The sequence below is a fragment of the Beta vulgaris genome, chromosome 6, assembly GCF_026745355.1.
Source record: "Beta vulgaris subsp. vulgaris cultivar EL10 chromosome 6, EL10.2, whole genome shotgun sequence".
Classification (NCBI taxonomy): domain Eukaryota; kingdom Viridiplantae; phylum Streptophyta; class Magnoliopsida; order Caryophyllales; family Amaranthaceae; genus Beta; species Beta vulgaris.
The window spans coordinates 1864741-1882856 of NC_079207.1; the positions used below are offsets into that span (position 1 = coordinate 1864741).

Here is an 18116-nt window from a genome sequence, read left to right on the forward strand (position 1 = left end):
GGAAAAATTGGAGATCTTTCTTACAGAATGTCAGACTCAATCAGCCTAGAGAACATAACTAGACTATTACATGCTACTCACAAGTATAATGGTTTATAAATCCAACATGTGTATATATAAGAGATTAAGAGTAATTGAAGATACAATGACATCTAATCCACAAGAGTGATTTTTAAAGATAAAATCATAAAAAGGGACTTTTGCGTCGCATAGTAAGTCAAGGACAGGTTAGCAAACCATGATTGTGGCTCATACAGTACATTAGAGTTGCCTAATAGGAAAGTTCCTTCATATTTTGTGGTAAATTTGGGAGATGGGATACTTCCAAATGATGATTATCCAAAGATAAATGAATAACATTGATGAGCTAAGTAATCACATGGTGGAGTAAATTAAAAATTGTAAGCGCGGAGGCCCCCCATTTATGTAAGAGTAGTACAATAATTATATGAGGACAGGGAATCTATTGTTCCCAATGGTGGCAGACAGACAAACTGTTGGGTATATGGTAGTATATGAAGCTCATGGAGGTGTATGAGTGTGGAGAAGAGGTTGCGTAGAAGAAAAACGTCATTTGGGACATAAGGCCAACTTTGAATGGACATATCTTTCAATCTATAAATGATTTTGAGGTGATTCAAAGTGGAGGTGATAGCTTGTTCCGAGAGCTTTCCAATGATAGGTCATACGTCCAATTCCGGTGAGAAACGAGAAAGTTATGAGGTTTTACGAAGAACTGACAAAACTGACGGGTTCTGTCGGCCGCGGGTTGTCGAGCGCGGCCGCGGGGTGTCGAACCGCAAAGCCTAGTTTTTTCCGGTTTTTGGTATTAATGAGGGTATAAATATAAACCCTAATTATGTTTATTCATTATTCTTCATCTTTAAACACATAGTTTGAGAGAGAGAAAGCTTTAGAGAGAGCTCTTGAGTGCTTTTGTAATCTCTATCAAACATTCATCGATTCCTAGTGCAGATTCGTGGTTTTTCTCCCAGTTCTTGGGTTTCCACGTAAAATTTCTGGTGTGTTCTTTCCTGCTTTATTATTTGATATTCTATTATTGTTTGCTATTATTCTTAGATTGATAGTCAATAGAACTTACAAGTGGTATCAAGAGCTAGGTTTGATTATTGTCTAGATCTAGAATAATTAACAATGGAGGATTCAAAGATTAGAATTGAGAAGTTTGATGGGACAGATTTTGGATATTGGAAGATGCAAATAGAGGACATCTTATATCAGAAAAATCTGTATCAACCTTTGTCTGAAAAGCCTGCTGAGATGGAGGAGGCTAAGTGGAAAGTACTGGACAGACAGGCACTAGCGGTGGTGCGTTTGACATTGGCTCGGACTGTGGCGTTCAATGTCAAGGATATCAAAACAACGGCTGGATTGATCAAAGCACTGTCAGATATGTATGAAAAGCCCTCTGCAATGAATAAGGTATATCTGATGCGCCGTTTGTTTGGTTTAGAGATGAATAATGGTAGTTCTGCTGCTGAACATATTAATGAATTTAATTCATTAATAAGTCAGTTATCTTCGGTTAATATTGCCTTTGAGGATGAAGTGAAAGCCCTAATTTTGTTGTCCTCTTTACCTACTGCTTGGGAAACTGTTGTAACTGCTGTTAGTAATTCCTCTGGTAAAGAGAAATTGGTTTATGATGTTGTCCGTGATCTGATTTTGAGTGAGAGCATTCGAAGGAAGGAGAGTGGAGAATCATCTGGAGCATACAGTGCAGAAGGTAGAGGGAGGGGAAAAGGGAGGAACTTTCAGGGAAAATCGGAGTCAAAGGGGGATCGGAGTAAGTCAAAAGGCAGGGCTAGTGTTACTTGCTGGGGGTGTGGTAATGAAGGACATTAAAGAGAGATTGTCCTAGAAAGAGAATGGGAAAGGGAAGAAGAAGGTTCAAGAAAGTGATGATGAAGAAGATGCATCAACTAACTTGATTTCGAGTACGATTCTGATGCTTTGATGGTAAGCATGGATGATCAGGAAGAGTTGGTTGGGTGCTCGGGATCATGGGTCTTGGATTCGGGTTCTTCTCATCATTCCTCACCATGCAGGGAGTTGTTTCGGAATTTCAAATCCGGAAAACTTGAAAAGGTCTACCTTGCGGATGGCAAGGCAGTGGAAGTCATGGGGAAAGGTGATGTGAGTGTGAAACTCACTCATGGTGGCTCGTTGGAGTTGAAGAATGTCAAGTTTATCCCAAGGTTGAAGAAAAGCTTGATATCGTAGCCCAACTTGCTACATCGGGTTACAAGGTTGTGTTTGATGGTGGTTCTTGGAAGATTGTCAAGGGAGCAATGATCATAGCTCGTGGGCAAGGATGGAACACTTTCCACCATGGGGAGCACAGTGAAGGGGACGGGATTGGGATGAGAACTTCATGTAAGGTGTCGTTTGGTCGGAAAACTATCGATAGTGGGCCAAGGGATGAGAACCGTGGTGAAGCGGTATCCCGGTGGCAAATTGACCGGTAAGCGAACAAGGTGAAGACGGCACACAAGCATGTAGTGCCGGAAATCCTAAGTGGAACAAAGGGTGTATTGTTCGAGTGGGAGCAATGTGAGTTTGCTTTTAGAACAATGAGAAGCTTCTTTGGCTTAGGTGGTAATTGGTTTTATTGAAGTTTGATGAGACTTCAATGTGCTTCTTTGGTTGGAGAGGAAGTGGTTATCTTCTTTAGTTGTAGAGGAAGGGACTTCATTTGGTTGTGCTTGTCTCTAAGGTGATCCGACCTCCGGGGTAGGAGGGTGTGTAGGTTCATGGAGTGATGGTGCAATGATTTGGAGGTTAGTGATTAAGAATCAAAGTCGGTGTAGATTTTGATGTCTTTGAATTGGAGTTGGTGCAAACTTCAATGTATTTCCTTGGTGTAGAGGAGATGTTGTCATGGGATGCTTGAGTATGTCATGGTTTGGACACGACTAGAGATTGCTTTTGCAGTGGGAGTTGTGTGTAGGAGTTGAGATGAATGAGAGGATGATGAAGGTATGAAGTTTTCTTCACTTACACCTATCTCCAAGTGGGAGATTGTTGGGTATATGGTAGTATATGAAGCTCATGGAGGTGTATGGGTGTGGAGATGAGGTTGCGTAGAAGAAAACGTCATTTGGGACATAAGGCCAACTTTGAATGGACATATCTTTCAATCTATAAATGATTTTGAGGTGATTCAAAGTGGAGGTGATAGCTTGTTCCGAGAGCTTTCCAATGATAGGTCATACGTCCAATTCCGGTGAGAAACGAGAAAGTTATGAGGTTTTACGAAGAACTGACAAAACTGACGGGTTCTGTCCGCCGCGGGGTGTCGAGCGCGGCCGCGGGGTGTCGAACCGCAAAGCCTAGTTTTTTCCGGTTTTTGGTATTAATGAGGGTATAAATATAAACCCTAATTATGTTTAATCATTATTCTTCGTCTTTAAACACATAGTTTGAGAGAGAGAAGCTTTAGAGAGAGCTCTTGAGTGCTTTTGTAATCTCTATCAAACATTCATCGATTCCTAGTGCAGATTCGTGGTTTTTCTCCCAGTTCTTGGGTTTCCACGTAAAATTTCTGGTGTGTTCTTTCCTGCTTTATTATTTGATATTCTATTATTGTTTGCTATTATTCTTAGATTGATAGTCAATAGAACTTACACAAACAAGTGAATTGAAGTATATCAGGCTCCTTTAATCCAACTGTGTATATCTATGACTCAAAAGATAATTCAAACTTTGAAGCTATTTTTTATTAAAATACTTTCTCAATTTCTAAAATGTTTTCTTTAATAGAATATTTTTATATAATTTTATAGAGAGAATATTATCTCATATAAACAATAAAATATATTATCTCTGTTTTTTATAGTTGACCCGTTTCTATTGAGCACACATGTGAATGCACTATTTTAAACTTTTATATATCTAATTAACAATAAGCAAAAATTAGAAAAAGTTGATATTATGAAAATATATATATTGAGACGAATCTAACAAGTTAAGATCCCACATGAATATTTTTTCTTTAAGTACAAATCATTAAAAATAGTCAAAGTTACGCATGTGAATAGTGTCAAAAATCAAAACGGATCATCTAGAAAAAAACGGAGGAAGAGATAAGTATCCAAAAGTAAAAGAAATGTAGTAGATAGAATACAGTTGATCTTGTAAGAAATCGTTTACTTTTAATTTAAAATAAGGCAGCGGCATAAACCTTATATTATGGAGAGAACATATCACCTTTTGGTATAGAGTGACTATCTAGTTTAATCAATTTAGTGATCAATTTTGTCCATTCGATATCATGCTCTTTAATCCATCTAGTGACTAGTTTAATTCATTTGATTATACTGCCAGTTTATTTTTAAAATTGAATGTTGTAATTTTAAAATCAAAGATAAACAAAGGAAGGAGAAAAGAAGGGACGACTAAGTTGGTGCAAGATGCCTAAAGATAGTGTTGGATTAGAGTGACAAGAAATGCGCTTATTACAAGAATAATAACTTAGATTTATCTAATTTTAATATAATAGTAGACTGCTAATTCAAATAATTTGTAGTGTTTAAATGTGTTAATTGATTGCTAAACTCAATTTTCTAGCTTGGTTCTAGCATGTAACTCATAATTCCTTCTGGTGTTCTTATTGCTCCACTGTCAGGAGCATATTTTCAGATTTGCCATGTACGTAACTTAATTATCTAAAGCCTTTTGGCTTATTCTCAATTAAGGAAAGCAACTAAAAGTCTATCAAATGTGTAGGGTAGAGCGGGTTTATCATACTCAATTTGACTTTATCACACAAAAACTGATTATATTATTAAAAAAAAAAAAATCAGACTATATCATACAGTTGGTCTTGTAAGAGATCACCTACTTTTAGTTTAAAATTAGACACGATCCAAGTTCAATCTTAAGAATAGAACATGCCACATTTTTTAATATAGTGACTATTTAAATCTATTTAGGAATCAATTTAATCTATTTCGTGACCAATTTAATTTATCCAATAATGATATTCTCTAACCCATTCAGTGACTAGTTTAATCCATTCAGTGATTAGTTTAAGATAGGTTGAACATTAAGGAATGGGAGGGAGTAATACTGTTAGTATAGAAGAGTATTTAGGTTCTAATATGATTTCATATCTACTCCTTCCACTTGTCAAAATTTTAATTATTGAGTGATAGTGGTCGGAAATAAGATAAGCTAAAACAGTTCTGATCCAGCTTTTGTATTTTTTGAGCCAAATGGTAAACTCATGCATGATCATCTACTTAATATTTAGATCCTTGATGAATCTATTTTACGAATGTTTTGGATACCTAACTATTTTATGGGAGAGTGCATCTTGGGTGTGACATATTACACTATAATTTATTGTGTAACACGTGTAATGATATAGATTTCAATAGGAATGATATGGAACCATAAATTATGATGTAACGCTTACACCCAATAAGTTGTGTTGATGAAAATAGTTTTTTTTATGAGGAAATAAAGATGATTGGCCCGAAAACTAACCCATGTTAGGCTACTAGCCTGCATGGCACACCAGTTCAAAAGCTGGATACAAAACTAAACTACCCACAAGACAATAGGCCTAAAAGGCCCACTGCCACCACAACATTAATCCCCAACATATTGTTGGGATTAAGATTTGAACCCTAGACAATGTCCTGGATCAAAATTTGGTGTAGTACTCCACCGAGCTACCTAGGGGTGTAAGTTCGATTTTGGGGTAAAATCGAATCAAACGGAAGTAAATTCGTTTTTCACATTTCAAGTCCAAATCCAAACCAAAACTTTTATCAAACTGAACAAATCGACATTACAAAACCAAACCGAAAGAATCGAATTATTAAAAGACGCAATTTTTTAAACCAAATCTTACAAATACTACGTAAATATCAAATTTTAAATAACCAAACATAGAATAATTAGTTAAAATCACAACCAAAGTAAGAAAATTGATAAACATAATGAATAAAATAAATGAAATACATAATATCGATCTTTTGGTACTTCAATCCTCTTGAAAACGTTTCAATGGTCTTATTATTCTCGAAAATGTTCGGAGGTCTCTGAATTGATAGCAAAAAGCTCAATGTTTCATATGGTGAATTCCATACCCTTTCCTTATCTATTTCGAGCTCTCAATTTGTTTCGAGATTCAGAGATGGGATGAGGAGAGAGAAACGACAGAGAGGGAGAGAGTGACTGAGTGAGTGAGGAAGGAAACAGTTGGGCAGGAGAAAGAGTGACGACCGATGGGGTCTTAGGGTTTCGGTTGTGAGTTGGTGAATGATTACTTACGTGTCGGGTTTATGAGAAAAGGAAACGACCTTTGAATATTTAAAACACTCCATATTGATATGGTCCAATATATATATATTTTGGTTTGGTTCGGTGTTTTTCGATTTTTCAAAATCAAAACAAAAATAAGGATACAAAAACTAAAACTGCAGTGATGTCAATTATATATATATATATATATATATATATATATATATATATATATATAATATATATATATATATATATTTATATATATATATATATATATATATACGAGTTGTTCTCTACCGAATATATAGTTGTTTAATTAATGTTTTGCCTTTATTATCTAGTTTATGAAGAAATCTTCCTTAAGGTTACAAGATCTACCTAGTATTATTGATCACTTCAAGCAATAGAAAAAACCTGTTCACCGTACTATATACTACTACTATAGTACTACATATCTTTTTTAGTTACTCACTTATATTGGGTAGCGTAGCTTGATTTCAATGCAGTTAATTAAAGTGTTAAGACAACATAAGCTAGTGACTAATAACTGTTTAATTCCTGAAGGAACTACAGCGTACGAAGGGAATAGTAAACCATCTGCTTTCATTAATTTCTAAGAAGATGCTGAGATGGTGAAATAGTTGTTGGACAAATGTAGTTGCGTTTCAATAGGAATATATTTTTTTTATATATAAACGACATGTCCATGCAAAGGCAACAGAAACCTCCTTCCATATTGTCCTTGCTGAGTAGATGGTAGTATAGATAGATGTTACACTTGATATTGATGAAATATTGTACTGACCTCATATATGTTGTGTACATGTGAGTTGTCCTATATTGGGAAAAAGGAAGGAAAAGTACCATAATATAACCTAGGAGCTAGTAAATGGATTGAATTCTCCTCCTCCGTTTGGATTAACCAGATTCATTTGCGGTTCTATTAAATTTATCAATATGGAGAAACTTTTCTATCAAATCCTATCAATATGGATAAACTTTAGGATGTAACACTAAATTAAGAGCAGGAAAATATACGGCAAGGTTCCATTAATAGTTGTAAGATTCCATAAATACAAGGAACATGCGCGATTTAAGTTAATTTTATTTGATTGTATCTATTTTTTTTAATACCTATTATAAATCCAATATGACTTTGCATTAATGAAATTTCTTTGTTTTTTTAAAAGTACTTTAACAATGGTCTTACGAGTTGCACATGCATAATGCCTTCTTTCCACTCGATCAGTTTTATCCAAAATGAAAATGATCTTGGAAACTCAACTTCTCCACATCTGTTCATCTGTTTCATCCAAGTATTCACGTGTTCTTGGGTGTAGTAGCGTACAATATAATTTATGCTACTATTTTTAATAGGATTATGCTACTATTTTTATCCAAAGAAGGTTAGAAGACCCTCCGCACGAGTGGAGCTCCAACCTTATCGTTAATAATAAGAATAGAGTGAAGAGTGAAATGAGTACAATCATATATATTAAACTGAGAATTAACTAAATGAACAACGGTGGCGATCCAATCTGTTGCTTTGTTTGCTTCCCGGTAGACATGTCGAATATCCCACAAAGAGAAAGAGCGAAGAAGAGTTTGAATATCCTTAATGATATGAGCAATTTGTCAGGGAGGAGACCAGATACCTTTTACCGAGTTAATGATCATAAGATTATCACCTTCAATTTGAAGTTGATCGACATTGTATAATCTTATTACTACCGTTGTTAATTTTCTGTTGATGTAATTAACATATATCAATATTAAATAAAAATGTTGATCTATTGTTATAAATTTTCATGTTTCTATTGTTGGTTGAGTAAATTTCAAGAAATCTTGTGACAATGCAATTTCATTTTGTGTAGATCATTAGAATTAAGACTCAAACACTGGTCCAAAATGTAATTATAGCTAGCTATTTTGTATTATAAGGATTACGACAAGAATACTGGTCGCCAATTGATTACAAGGAACGACGAGAATCCAATCTGGTCGCAAACAAAAATTTACGACGACTAAAGAAAGCTGGTTGTAAAACTTTTACGACAACTCACAACCACACGCTTTTCTCTGGTCGTAAAATACCATTTACGATGAGAAACAACTTATTAACGACGAGAAATCTCATTCTAGAGAGATTTTTTCTTGTAGTGAATGAAAACGGAAGACGATCCAAGGTTGAAAGCAACAACTTTGTGGAGTTTCCCCTCGGCATCTCAAATGATAACACCTGCTGCTACTGAAGTACCACGAACCGAGCCGTCGAAGTTGAGTTTGAAGAAGTAAGGAGGTGGCTCCCAAGCAACGAGGATGGAGGAAGGATACACCGAAGTAGAATGAGGAAGAGAGGAAGGAGAAAACGAGGAACCAGAGAAAATGCAGATGTATGTCAACTGCATTCCTCATACTCTATTCTGAATTTTATTTTTTTTTGCTTTATACAAAATCGTGTAAACATTAAGCACTAGTAGAATAAAACGCAAGGGTTGCGTTTTTGGCTAGCAACCCTACACAATGAAGGACTGCAATTTAGGCTCAAAATTGCAACCCTTGTCACCCAATTTTTTTTTGTTTTTGCATTTTATAGTTCTAAATGTATCCAAAAACAATTACTAAGTATATATTGTTTTTATTTGAGCATCAGAAAATTATAAGGAACATCACAAAATTATAAAGAATAATACAAAATATAAATTCATGAAACAAAATCAACAAGATATGGATAAACTATCACAAATAAATCACAAACAAAATCCCAGCGAATAATATTCTAGATAAATTATCACATACAAAACCTTAAATCGCTAGAAAAAAAACCCTAAATTCAAATTTCGGGTCAAAAATACAAAAAACAGAAGAAATTATAGATTTGAAACTGGAAAATTGACACTACTTTTCTCGTCATTGGCACTGAATTAAACGAAAAAATTTAGATCTGAAACTGAAAAATTCACGAAAAATTAAACACCATCGCATTCTCTCTCCTTCGTTCTACCCAAAATTTCTCTCTCCTTTGTTAAGGCTTGCTGCTGCCACATTCTTGTTTGCGCCACCGCCACTCGATGGCCTATTGTTGCTTTGTTGTTGTTCTGGTGGCGTTACTGTGTCGATGATGCTTCGTTCTCCTTCGTGTTGTTGTTGTTGTTGTTGTTGCGTCGTTACTGTGTCTTTGGTGCTTCGTTCTCCTTCGTGGTGTTGTTGTTGTTGCGTTGTTGTTGTTGTTGTTGTGGTCCGTCTGTCGGATAGGGAATGAGGGAGAAGGGATTAGGGTGAGAGAGAATGGAGGAGGGTGAGAGAGAAGGTAGAAGGAAAGGGAGTGAGGAGGGTGAGAGAGAAGGTAGAAGGAAAGGGAGCGAGGAAGGTGAGAGAGAATGGAGAAGGAAAAGGAGGAGGGTGAGAGAGAAGGGAGAAGGATGTTGTGGTTGACGTGAGAAAGGAGAGAGAATGAGGGAGAGGAGATTGTGAACCCTAGTCGCTTAACATTTTAACCCCGCGAATTCCTTTCAAAATTTCAGAAAGAGCGCATAAAGGTCTGCGGTTATCCCAAAAATCGCAGCCTTTTATTACTTATAGGGTTGCGATTTTCGGCTAACTGCAACTCTTCACTAAAAGGGCTGCGATTTTTGGCTAATCGCAACTACTCTTCATTATCAAGGACTGCATTTTTTCAAAAAACACTGCCCTTGCACCACAACCCTTGCGTTTTTTTCCACTAGTGAAGAGAAGCATTATGAAAGATAATATAATTTCTTTCCTTCCAAATACGTACTCCACATAAGGAAAACAAGTTTGATAGTGGAAGGCATGGCCTTATTTTAGAAAACATATTTTTGCGTTATCCAGAATCCTGTAAACATTAAGAGAAGCATTATGAAAGATATTAAAATTTATTTATTTCCAGATACTCCACGTAAGGAAAACAAATTTGATAGTGGAGGGCCTATCAATATACTTTCCTACAACCTTATATATATATACGATCTTACTACTCCTGATACTTCAAAATTATATACACAATTTACAGGTATAATAAATCTCAAAGACAATCTTAAGATAATTTATGGCAAAACGGAGGTAACCTTTTTGTACTAAATAGATCACTTAGGGTAGAAGTGACTTTTATAAAGTAAGAGGTGACAACTTATCCAACACTGACTCTATTAAAGTATAAGGGGATGCTTTATTTTTAAAATTGACCATTTTATGACAAACTCGAAATAATGGACTTATATTAATTTTATGTTGAAACCCATTGAAAGTCCACTTGCGAGTGTCCCACATTGGAGAAAGAGGAGAGAATAAACCACTTTATAAGATTAGGAGTTACTCTTCCTATCACCAATTGGTTTTAGGATGGAACCTCCTAACTTGTATGTGGGCTAAACTCTCCTCCTCCTTATTGGGTTACCCATGCCCATTTTCATATAATCTGAAATTTAACATGGTATCAGAGTCCGGGTTACGGGTCTCATCTAAACTGGGTATTTGATCGCCACTGGATAAGGATTTACCTTGACAGGATATCCAACCCCTAAGAGGGTTATTGCTCTGACCTTTCCAGTTAGTTCTGAATTTCCAAGGACACTCACAAGTGGAATAAACCACTAGGATGGAACCTCCTAACTTGTATGATTGTCCAATCATGATTTTTGTCTACAAATACTGAAAATTGTATTCTCAAGACTAAAATAACGTAATATTCCCATGCGTCTCTAAGAATGTTAAGAGCATCGAATATATTGCTCATGCGTCGATGTGTGCACGCGTGAAATGACATGTTGATAGGTCTTACATATGCTTATTAATGCTTGTATAGTTGTATTGTGCCAATACCAACACTTATTTCGGTATTCCCTCGTGCGTGTATAAATTTGCGAACACGTAAATTGTTGATAGGAAGGATATGTATGTAAGGAATTTCCTAAATTAAAGTTCTCTATCAAATAACAAAGGAATTCAACAAGCTGTTCTTTTCCAGTTAGGCATGAGCTGAGGGTAGAAATTCATGAAGATTTTGGAAGCTGTCTTATCACATAGAAGTAATAACTAACTAAAAACTTGAATATATATATAGAAAGAAGTATATACTCCTAGCAAAGGGTACATCGACTGACGACATTTGTCCAGTTCTGTTGATACCATTTCTAGCCATAGAATCTTTCGCAGCTTTTGTGAAAAATCTAGGTCCCATATGACATCTCTACTACCTCCTTTTTCCGGAAAAAACTTTATCTATTCAGTGGGTCAACAACTCACTACTAATAAAAATAAATAAATAGTGGAATCCAACTCATCAGTTCTAATAGTTTTTTAATGCTCTATTTATAATGGGTTAACTACCCACCAAATAGATGTAGTATTGCTCCCTTTTTCCTACTACTTTACTTCAAGGTTTTATTCGAAAACATAAACCCAATTATAGTATTGTTACTATATACTTCCTTCGTTTTCACAATAAGTGAAACGTAGAGAAAGTGGGGAGCTACCAAGGAATTTAGAGAGAGATTTTTTTTTTTTTTTTTTTGACATCAAGGAAATTTGCATTAATGAAAATAGAGAGAGGAAATTGGGACCACAATAAAGTAGCGTAAAGAAGTATTGAAGTTGTGGAGTCCTTTCACTTTTTGGTGATATATTTCATAAGAGTGAACTTTTTTACTATTTGAAACTTTGTTTCACTTATTGTGATTATTCTAAATAAGAAAAGTATTTCACTAATTGTCAAACGGAGGAAATATATAGTAGTTGGATGAACTGAACTTATTATATACTTATATCATATAAAGATTTGATCGATAGAGTTAATAAGTAGCAATAACTAATCTTATTTCTTACCTGATTTAGCTGCTAGTCTCTTCTCGTTTTTCTCCTTCTTTCCTTTTAAGAATGAAAATAGTATACTTTCTTCCAATTCTAGACTATTTTCGACCATTATTTTCCTCAATTTCATTTCACTTATTCTCTTTTAAATTCAATACACTTATTTGTGATGAGTGTACTTCATCTTTAATTTGTTCATTTGTCTCCCTATGATGGAGTGTCTTGTGTCGGCAATCTTTAGTCTCACTATGATGAAGTTGTTTTATGTTTGTCCACTTGTTGGTTTCCCCTTGGTTGATTACTGTATGTAATATTGATAATATGGGACTGCACCATAACTCTTTCTTTCCTATACACTCAGATAGGAAAGAAAGATTGCATGCTCTAAAAGGTTGCATGCTCTAGCGAAATGCAATATCTACTCAATTATTGTAGCTTTAATGAAGGAAAATGTCTATTTGTTCTATGTTATGTGTTAGGAAACAAGGTATTGTAGTTTGAATGCGGAACCGTCAATGAAATAATAAAGGTGAGAAAATAATAAAGATGAACAAACAAAGATTACAAGGATTTTCATGGTTCAGTCAATTTTGACCTACGTTTACAGATGAAGGATTAGAGCTTCTTCACTATAATGGAGAAAAACCAGAGAGAATAATACAAGGAGTCCTAAATTTACCAGTGGCTAAAAGTATTTCTAAAGGTGTGGGTAAATAATGAACACCAGGAAGTCCTTTTATAATATAAGAAACCCCGTACAAAACCCTAAAAAATAACTCAAAACGAAAAATCGTGTTGTCGCCAGGCCGTCCGATCGGGTCGGGCGACAGCCTCCCGATCGGGCGGTCGATTTTTCCCAAAATACTAATGTCTCAGGCCCGATCGGGCAAGCCTCAAGAAACAGTACATGTCGAATTTTTCAAGGCACAAACTTAACATTATATTTTGTATAGATGTATAATTTTTATCAATGAATTAATATTAATCGTAAGAGAAAAAGTAGATAAACCTAAATAATGGAAGTCGTAGATGGCAATTAATTTAGTTAGTTAAATCTTTGGACTGGAACTCAAAACCTTAAAATGTATACAAATATATTAGAAGGCGTGCATAAACAAGAAACTGAGCCACGTGACAATCTCATAGAAGTATAAACTAAAGTCTTAACCATTAAACTAAGTTGTATTTAGTGTTATTCTCATAAAGTATTATATTAATAAATGAAATTTGTTTCTTTTCCGGGATATAGTATGGGCCTAATAACTAGTTTAATTTAATAATCCATCTTTATCTTTTATAGATCTCTCTATATCTATACCCAAAAAAAATTGAAGGCTATTGTTTTGAATATACCTTGAATTGCATGAACTCCCTTAATATATTGCCCCAATCTCGTATGAGTTATGATTGATTAATTTTTTGAAATTAAAAATAAGGGAACAAACACGGCAAAACATATAATAAACAACTTTTTTTTTTTCAATTACTAGAAAACACATGTTATTACAAAACCATCTTTCCTCTAATTTTAATATTTTACTATAATACAAAAGCATTATCATGATAAAATTATGCTCATTAACTAAACTCAAAATGTGTCCAAAAGAACAGAATAGTTATCAAATATGAAAATGTAGCTACTAAAAAAGAGATTCATTTAAGAAAACCATAGCAATTAAAATGAGAGAGAAAAATTACTACTAACTACTACATCCGTTTCCTAAAGATCTTTCTCGTTACTGTTACTACAGATACCAATGAGATCCAAGTTGGGTGAGGTATGGGGTGGGTAAAGTAGGAGAGAGAAAGGGGTTAAGATAAATAAACAAATAAAAAGGGATAAAGTGGGATAGAAAAAGGGAGTAAAATTGAATCAATAATGTAATGGTGGACTAGGGACATGAAAGGGTAAAAAGGGGGAAAAATTCCAAATAAGGAATAAAGTAAAAAAAGGGAAGATCTTTTCGAAACGCACTTAAACAGAAAGAGGGAAGATCTTTAGGAAATGGAGGAAGTAATTAAATGCAACAAATAGGTAAAAAAAAAAAAAAAAAGAATGAGCGCTTTAAGATTAATAAGTAGCTGCTCATATCATCAGCAATTCAAAACTTTATACAAAAGGCTCTCTATGAACGCCTGATATGTCAATAAGTTTTACCATTAGTCTCCAAGTAAACTAACAGCAAAGATAAGATAAAAGAAAGGGTAAAAAGAACAACTCCACACAAAACTAATTAAAAATCAACCTATTAAATTCAGTTAATTAAGTCAGCTTCAAGCTCAAAGCTTGGTACAACCATGGAGGATTACTACCATTTTGTTGCCCATTTGAGAACCCGGGTTCGATTCCGGAACCCGAAGGAAAACCACCCCATGTTGTTGTTGAGCTTCTAGTAACATTATTATTATTCTTTGGACTTGTTTTCTTGGTTTGGCTTGACCCAGTTGAAGAAGATGATATGCTTTGACCCGACTCCGACTTACCATTTTTTCGTCGGGTAGGGTTGAACGAAGATGGACCTAAACTTAGAGTTAACTCAATATCAGGATCATCTAATTCTCTTATTTTATCATTGCCGTTGGATGATTCCGCAATGTGTTCTTGTGCATCAGATGGTCTAGGATCTCCGCGAGTTAATACCTGATTATCAGGCCTAATTACATTTAATCCCATAATGATATTGTTGCTCTTTGATCTATTAATAATATCCCTTTGTGCTTGTACTTGTGCTTGTAGTATTAGTTGTTGTTGATAATGATCAATAGTAAAGGGTTTTTTGCTGCTTTCCACCAGATTATATCTCTCTAATTTTTGCTTTTGTTGTTGGTTAACTCCAACACTTTCCATTAGCATCTTCTGAATTCGATATAGACGATGAAGTTCATTCACCTGCCATAATATCTCGAGTTAAACTCCAAATTTTTTAAAAAATTATTAGAAGAGACGGTCTAATTTTAATATAAGGGTTATGCTATATGCAGCCCTTAAGGTTGCATATAAGACATAAATACACTACCTAAAATGGAAATAAGTTGTGAATTTATGGAAAATTTTTGTATCAACCGATATAATAAATGATCAATTAACGCAACTTATTTCCATTTTTAGCTTCTTATATACAGCCCTTAAGGCTGCATATAGCTTTTCCCTTAATATAATAACCTTTAATTATTTCAAAGATATTAATGATATAATGATATATCAAGTCACCAAATCCTTTTGATTAGATAATAGTCTATTAGTTCTACGCTCCTTTTTTTTGGGTGTAAAACTGATTTAATTAGATAAATTGGGTGATAAAAATGGAGATATAATAACTAATTAAACATATTTTAAATTCTGAAGTAAGATCATCATGAACAAAGAAAAATAGAATTAATTAAGAGTAGAATATAGATTTTCAACAAACATAAACATACACAAAATTGAACATTAAAATTAGAAAAGTAAAATGGGTTACCTGTTCTCTGAATGTTTCTTCATGTTTTAGCATCGCCATTCGCATGAATTCTTTATCATCATTGGAGTTTAGAGTTTTCTCCATTTGTAGAAGGATCAAAAAGTAACAAATATATATTCTTGACTATGATGATTTGTACAATTCCCCAATAGAAAGAAGTCTTCTTGATCTTGTTCCTGAGAAATATAGAGAACAACTTTAGGTAGGAAGTTTTAACAAGAAATATCAAAGATTTTATGACATATATATTTGGTTGGTTTTAACTTTTAAGTCCAAATGACATGACAATTCACTAGGAAACTTGGTAGAATGGTAGGGCAATATTTTGGACCTCTTATGTAAAAGTAATTTGGTGTTCCTTAGCTTAGCTTGTTTGTTTTTTCTTTTTATTTTTAAATCTTTCTATTATTTGCTTCTTTTGATATTATCTGTTCATATAATTAATTTTATTTGGTATTCTTTAGTTTAGCTTATTTGTTTTTTCTTTTTATTTTTAAAATTTTCTATTATCGGCTCCTTTTCATATTATCTGTTCATATAATTAAATTTATTTGGGTATTCCTTAGCTTAGCTTGTTTGTTTTTTCATTTTATTTTTAAATTTTTCTATTATCAGCTCCTTTTCACATTATCTGTTCATATAATTAAATTTATTATATTTCATATATCAATCATCCGAAAATAAAATTGTCTTACGATCGAGTTTTGAATTACTAATATAATATTTTCTTTTAATTTTAAATACCAACATGATAACTGATAACACAAGATTATGTTTTTCTTTTCCTATTATGTGTCACTGTGTGATGGGATATACCAAAAAGAATATTAATGTCCCCAATAAGTTTCTAAACTCAAATAACATCTTCCATCCATATTTTGGTAGGGGCCATGGATATAAACTTCCAAATGAAACCATACCTTAGGTTTATAAAAACTATACTCTATATATGTACTAATTTGCTTCCTAGCCAATTAAACTAGTTTAGATATTTATGGTAAGTGACACTTCATTTTCACTAGTTTCAATCACATATACTCATCTCCTTATTTCTCTCTCTCTCTCTCTTTCACTTTCAAAATTCTGTTACTTTGCATGCTTCTCTACAGTAATAACTGTGGATCTTCTTGATCCTTCTCTTCTTACCTTCAAATCAATCATACATATATACTTTTTTATTTTATTTTTTATCATATTATTTTGACTTTTACTGCAAATATCTAATATAATATCATGAGTAGATGAAATATATGGCTAAAATTCAATGAGAAATCTATAGATTTTCTATCATCATATGAAGAAAAAGATACAAAAAATATTTATTATTTCATAAATCATATACATATATATAACTATATAAGTATATATATAACATAAAGTTCTGACCTGTGAAAATGTGTTGGATTTAGCTGAGGAAGATGATGATGAGACCAAGAGATTCTTCTTATTTATACCTTCTGAAAGATTTTTCCTTGAAAGTGAAAGGAATTGATCACCTGATCTGGAAGAAAATCTTCAAGGATGTATATATAGTAGTGGAGGAAATTAAATATAGGAATTAATAAAAGAAAAAGAAAAATGAGGAAGACTTTATATTTCAGATATAATTCTGATGATGTATGGGTTATTTTTTTTTATGGTATGTTTGGCTAACACAGAAACCAATAAGTATATTATTGTTACTGTTGTTTGAGATATGTGGTTTTGGTGTTCCAACTTTTGGGTAATCTTATGGCATGCCAAACAAATCCCACAACTCTTTCAGCCAATCTGAGTTTAGATTTGTGAGGAAGCTAAAGAAGGAGAGAGAGAGATATAGATATAGGGATAGATAGATGCCTTTGACAGTGCCAACAAATTTCTGCAGGCCTTATTATACCCCATAAACTCCTAGAGTTTAATAATGGTACTTATATAAACAATTTTAGGACTTGGATTTATAAGTATTATAATCTAATGGTTATATTATATATGAGATGATTTTCCTTTTTCTTTGGAGGGTGGTGTATATCATGAGCTACTAACTAACTGAAGGGTCTATTATTAGAATCTTAATTTTTTTTTCGAATTAAAATAATATATATCTCATAAAATTATACGTTAGGTAAGATTTATTAAAGAATATTAGGATAATTCCGAGACGGTAAGAGAAATGTTCAATTCCTAACTGTTATGATCAAAGTTATGTTATTAATGCTTATATTGCGGAACCAATAGGGAAATAAGGGGTGATCTGGTTGGCGTGGTAAAAATAGAGATCTTTTAGGTAGTGATCTGGATCAGAGGCTATTATCTAACTATTTACGTTAAGTAACTTTAAGTTTCTTCCAAGAAAGGTCTCGAAAATGATAATAAATTACTAGATTATGCTTTACTAAAAATATCAACTTGGTTGAAAAAGAGAGAAAAAAGAAAATTTCGGGAGCATTTTTTTTTTTGTCTTTATAATAATTATTGCATTTGTTAAGAATATCCAAAAAAAAAATAATTTGTATAGATATGCATCATATGTCCATTGAAATACTACCTTAATAATTCTCCTACCTTGTT

At 33.6% G+C, this 18116-nt stretch overlaps 1 protein-coding gene across 2 annotated transcripts; it reads right to left on the bottom strand.

The window, feature by feature from the left end:
* Positions 1-14169: 14169 nt before the first annotated feature.
* On the bottom strand, positions 14170-17475 carry LOC104894929 (hypothetical protein). 2 transcript variants are annotated; one of them, XM_010681304.4, is made up of 3 exons: positions 16953-17475; positions 15567-15742; positions 14170-14995 (listed from the first exon to the last, which is right to left on the bottom strand). In XM_010681304.4, the coding sequence occupies exons 2-3, from the start codon at positions 15648-15650 to the stop codon at positions 14369-14371; spliced, it is 711 nt and encodes a 236-aa protein (XP_010679606.1). In that variant the 5' UTR covers positions 15651-15742; positions 16953-17475; the 3' UTR covers positions 14170-14368. The 2 variants fall into 2 exon arrangements, with proteins under 2 accessions (XP_010679606.1, XP_048502190.1); XM_048646233.2 differs by lacking the exon at positions 16953-17475 and having other exon boundaries at positions 15567-16867.
* Positions 17476-18116: the final 641 nt, after the last annotated feature.

Bases quoted from the DNA above. Each gene is read 5' to 3' on its own strand.
- LOC104894929 (XM_010681304.4), bottom strand. From the start codon at position 15,650: ATGGAGAAAACTCTAAACTCCAATGATGATAAAGAATTCATGCGAATG. The intron at 14,996-15,566 runs GTAACCCATTTT...ATATTATGGCAG, and splicing joins AAGAAACATTCAGAGAACAG to GTGAATGAACTTCATCGTCT.